At 34.2% G+C, this 5,731-nt stretch overlaps 1 protein-coding gene across 5 annotated transcripts in view; it reads left to right on the top strand.

Moving 5' to 3' along the window:
• Positions 1–2,963, top strand: part of TRIM69 (tripartite motif containing 69) — a 27,838-nt gene extending 24,875 nt beyond the window's left edge. For all 5 annotated transcript variants that reach the window (XM_023735243.1, XM_023735244.1, XM_023735246.1 and 2 more), the window contains one exon: positions 2,364–2,963. In XM_023735243.1, the coding sequence (XP_023591011.1) occupies positions 2,364–2,905 (542 nt within the window). In that variant the 3' untranslated portion in view covers positions 2,906–2,963. The remainder of the gene's footprint in view (positions 1–2,363) is intronic.
• Positions 2,964–5,731: the final 2,768 nt, after the last annotated feature.

Below are 5,731 nucleotides of genomic sequence, written 5' to 3' on the forward strand. Positions count from 1 at the left end.
TTATGAGTCATTCTTTTTTGTGTCCTATGAAATCTTTCCCTAACCCAAGGTCACAAAGATTCTTTTTCTTATACTTTTTCTAAAAGTTTTATTGTTTTAGCTCCCATATTTAAGCCTATGATCCATTTACATTTAATTTTTATATATGGTGTGAGGTAAAGATCAAAATAATTTTTGGATGTGAGTGTCCACTTGTTCCAGCATCATTTTTTTTAAAGACTATGGTTTTGCCAATGAAATACGAAATACATTGGCCCTTTGTCAAAAATCAACTATGAGTCTACTTATGGACTCTATTCTATTCCAATGATTTATACACCTATTCTTATACCAATAACACACTCTCTTGGTTACTGTAGGTTTATAGTAAATCTTGAAATCAGGCGGTGTGAATCCTCTAATTTTTTTTTCCTTTTTCAAAATTATTTTGGCTATTCTAGGTCCATTGCATTTCCATATGCGTTTTGGAATCAGCTTGTCAATTTCTGTCAAAAATTCTGCTGGTATTTTGACTGGGACTGCATTCTATAGATTAACTGAGAACTGACATCTTAATAATAAGAGTCCTCTGATTTATGGACATGGTATATTTCTCCATTTACTTATATGTTCTTTATATTATCTCAGCAATGTTTTGTAAGTACAGGTCTTGTACATATTTTTTTAAATTTTATCCCTAAGTATTTCATGGTTTTTTGATACTATTGTAAATGATATTTAAAAAATTAATTTCTAATTGCTCATTGCTACACTCTAGAAATAGTTGATTTTTGTGTATTGACTTTGTATTCTGTAGCTTTCCAGATTACTTATTAACTCTAGCAGCTGTTTTGTAGATTCCTTAGGATTTTTCTATGTAGATGATCCCATCGTGTATAAATAAAGACAGTTTTATTTATTCCTTTCCAGTGTGTTGGCCTTTTATTTATTTTACTTCCTTTATTCCACTGACTAGGACCTCTAGTACCATGCTGAGTAAAGTGGTTAGAATAGACATCTTGTTACCAAACCATGTTATCAAATACAAAGGAGAAGGAGTCAGTCTTTCACCATTACATATACTGTTAACTGTAGGCTTTTCATAGATGTTCTTTATCAGACTGAGAAAATTCCTTCTAGTCTTAGTTTTTGTCATAAGTACGTGTTTAAGTTTGTCAAATGCTTTTTCTTGCATCTGGGATGATCATACAGGCTTTTTTTTTTTTTTTTTTTTTTTTTTTTTTGGTCAAAATGGTGAATTACATGGCTTTTTAAATGTTAAACTACCCTTGCATTCTTAGGGTAAATCCCACTTGGTATTGACTTATAATTCTTTTACATAGTCTGTTGGGTTAGATTTGCTAACATTTTGTTAGGGATTTTTGTGCCTATGTTCATAGAGGATATTGATCTGCACTTTTCTTTTCCTGTAATGTCTTTATCTGGTTTTGTATCAGGGTAACACTGACCTCATAAATCCCTCCTGTTCTATATTCTGGAAGAGTTTGTATAAAATTGGTATTATTTCTTTCTTAAATATTTAGTAAAATTCACCAATGAATCTACCTGGGCCTGGAGTTAACTATGAATTCAATTTCTTTAATAAACATGGGCTATTTAGTTTATCTATTTATTATTAAGTGAGCTTTGTTAGTTTGCGTCTTTTAAGAAATTTGTTTCATCTAAGTTATGAACTTTATTGGCATGAAGTTGTTAGTAATATTCCATTATTATCTTTATAATGACTGTAGGATCTGTAGTGATTTCCCCTCTTTCATTTCCGATACTGGTAAAACATTTGCCAATTCAACAGTTTCTATAAGTCCCATCATCTTTTAAACCAAATATAAACTCTGACCATTGCTCTGTAAACTCTCTACCAGCTAGCTCAGTCTTACATTTCTCTAACAGCCAAGCCCTTACCTTCTCTCACACACAAGTTACTATTTTTATCCTACATTCCCTTTTTGCCTGTTTGTTCAAAGTATCCCAAATACATCTCATATATGTTAAGATGTCCTTATTTTCCTTAGAAAATAACCATGTGCTTTCCTAGGAAGTCTTACCTAATCTTTACCCTTTGACATTTGTATTTTCTCATATTTATTAGTACAGATTTATATGATTTGTATTATTTCCTTTATTAAAGCATACTTTACTTAAGAGTAAAGTCTGATTTTTACCACAAATATAAAAATGTCTAAAATTTAACAATATGGATACCAAAAACAAGATAAAGTATATAAGTAATTGCCTGTTGACAGTCTAAGAGCCTATGTGTATGGGGGATAAAGTACTGGTACCTGTAAATACTGTCTTTTACTATGGGAATTTACATTCAATCCTTTTCTCCCATGCCCTGCTTTCTCTTATTCTCTTACTAGGCCTATCTCCATTAACTCTGGACCCTAAAACAGCTCACCCAAATCTGGTGCTCTCCAAAAATCGAACCAGTGTGTGGCATGGTGACATTAAGCAGGTAATGCCCGATGATCCAGAGCGGTTTGACTCAAGTGTAGCTGTGCTGGGCTCAAAAGGCTTCACATCTGGAAAGTGGTACTGGGAAGTAGAAGTAGCAAAGAAGACAAAATGGACAGTTGGAGTCGTCAGAGAATCCATTATTCGGAAGGGCAGTTGCCCTCTAACTCCTGAGCAAGGATTCTGGCTTATAAGACTAAGGAACCGAACTGATCTAAAGGCTCTGGATTTGCCTTCTTGCAGTCTGAAACTGACTAACAACCTCAACAAAGTGGGCATATACTTGGACTATGAAGGAGGGCAGGTGTCCTTCTATAATGCTAAAACCATGACCCACATTTACACCTTCAGTAGCACTTTCATTGAGAAACTTTATCCCTACTTCTGTCCCTGCCTGAATGATGGTGGAGAGAATAAAGAACCATTGCAGATCTTACATCCACAGTAATTAGTCATACTCTTATATTAATTCAGAGTGTTATTAAAGAAGGTATTGAAATACTTTACCAGTCTCACTAGTTTCTCTTCTCAATTTATGGAGAACGATGAATAATGAAAAGAGGCAATCACAAACTGAATTCCATTCTCAGTGTCCTAAACAGATTTCTGGAGCCTTTCAAGATGTCGTTCTAATTCTCTGGGGTCTCGTATGACGTAGGAGTGACTCGCATGAGAGTAATTATACTATTGTTACTGGAGCAAACTGCAACTTGCATTTGTGGTGCTCAGGAACCCTTTGCAAGTGTGCTCAGAAATTCTATGCTGTCATTAGTTTCCAGAATAATGACTCATAGTAGATGAATTTTCACATGCTTGCTTCTTCTTATTTATGCATCCTCTTTATAAAGTTTTGCATCTCATTTCTTTTCTAGAACTTATTGTATTTTTTAAAAACTGCTCTAGGTCTTTATAGAAGAAAAAGTAGGAAATGGTCTGAGTTAATTTATAATCTTATCTTGACTTCTCTCAAGACACTTTTTAGTCCAGTGAATCTCTAACTTTCTTCCTTTCTCAGTTCATTTCTCCTATTTAATCTATCTACAGGAGCACTTGTCTTTCTGTATTCAAACATTTTTAAGTATCCCCATTGACTTATTTCTGTGGTAAAATACAGATAACATAAAATTTTCCATTTTAACCATTTTTAAGTGTACAATTCAGTGGCATTAACTACATTCATAATGTTGGAAAATCATCGCCACTGTCTATTTCCAATTTTTTTTCACCACCCCAAACAGAAACTCTATACCCAGTAAGCAGTAACTCCCCATTCTACCACCACCCTAGCCCCTGGTAACCCCTAATCTACTTTCTGTCTCTATGAATTCTAGAGAGAGGAATAATATAATATCTGTCCTTTTGTTTCTGGTTTATTTCACTTAGCATAATGTTTTCAAGGTTCATCCATGTTGCATCATTTATCAGAACTTTATTTCTTTTTATGGCTGAATAATACTCCCTTGTATGAATACACCACCTTTTGTTTATCCATTCATCTGTTGATGGACACGGGTTATTTCCACCTTTTGGCTATTGTGGATAATGATGCAGTTAGTATTAGCAAACAAGTATCTCTCTGAGTTCCTGTTTTCAATTCCTTTGGGTATAGGAGTGGAATTACTGGGTCATATGGTAATTCTGTGTTTTACTTTTCGAAGAAGTGCCCAAATGTTTTCCACAGGGGCTGCATCATTTTACATTCCTACCAGCAATGCAAGACAGTTCCAATTTCTCCACATCTTGACTAACACTTGTTATTCTCCATTTTTCTGATAATAGCCATCCTAGTCGGTGTGAAGTGGTATCTCATTGTCGTTTTGATTTGAATTTTCCTAATGACTAATGATGTTGAGCATCTTTTCATGTGCTTATTGGCCATTTGTGTATCTTCTTTGGATAAATGTCTATTCCAGTCCTTTGCCCTTTTAAAAACTGGGTTGTCTTTTGTTGTTGAATTGTAAGAGGTCTTCCTATATTCTGGATATTAAACCTTTACTAGATACATGATTTGCAAGCATTTCTCTCTTTCTATGGGTTATCTTTTTGTTCTCTTGATAGTGTCCTTTGATACATCCCATCTATTTCTGACTATGCCCTTTTTCATTACTCCTGCCTATAACTTAAATATTAGTATTTTTCATCTTGTTCTCTTTAATATACTCATACTCCAGCTTGTTCCTTTTTTCTAAGGTTCTTAGTATCTTTATCTCAGATGCTTTCTCAGAACTATCCCCATTTCCTTTCCTTGGAAGTTCTCTTATAACTGGGTTTCATTCTCTATATCTGACAGCTTTTTTTTCTTTTTTCTTTTTAGGACCTGCAGCACTGGTCCTCAAAAATTACAATTAGCAGAGCTCTTTGGCAGGGCAAATACCCCCAGTCCATCTATAATAATTGGGAAAATAATGCACACACTACAGGTAATATGCATGTACCTTTGGTACATACAATATGCCTGCATTTATAGCTGCATGGGAGAAACAGCCATGACATGATTATGGCTACCTTTAAGAAATCATTTTTGTTCTTTAATGAATTCATTTCAGTTAGAATTTAATTAGGACCCATTTTGTGCCTGGAACCTTGCTAGATGTTTTAAAGGATATAAAAAGCATAAAGGCAGGGTGGGAAGCATGCCAGTGGGGGGAGGAAACTAATCTGACTAAAAATTAATTCACTCTAAGGTATGATAAGTGATAGTTGAACTATATTATTCTTAGGATGCAATGGTTCTTAATCTGGCTACACATTAAGTTCATCTAGGGGGCTTTTAAAAAAAATTCAGATTCCTGGACCAATTAGATCAGAATCTCTAGCTAGCCGGGCCCAGGCATTTGTATTTTCTAAAAGCTTTCAGTGATTCTAATGTACAGCAAGGGTAGAGAACCAGCAAACTAAAGGAACATGTGTTCTTTATTATTTTGTTTTGAAAACATTTCAAATTTACAGGCAAGTTGCACATTTGTACAATAAACTCCCATCTACTCTCCACCTAGATTCACTGATTGTTAGCGTTTTGTCATATTTGCTTGGCTTCTCTCCTCCACACCCACCCCATATGAATGCATGTGTATAATTATCATTAATATAATTTCTGCTGAACCACTTTAGAGTAAATTGCAGGCATCATAATCCTTTATCCCTAAATATATCAGCAAATATCTCCTAAGAACTAGTATATTCTCTTACATAATCACAGTACTAAATTATCAAATTCAAAAAGTTTAACACTGATACAATACTATTAACTAATATAGAGTCCATATTCAATACG

This window comes from Trichechus manatus, unplaced genomic scaffold (genome assembly GCF_000243295.1).
Source record: "Trichechus manatus latirostris isolate Lorelei unplaced genomic scaffold, TriManLat1.0 scaffold00076, whole genome shotgun sequence".
Classification (NCBI taxonomy): Eukaryota; Metazoa; Chordata; class Mammalia; order Sirenia; family Trichechidae; genus Trichechus; species Trichechus manatus.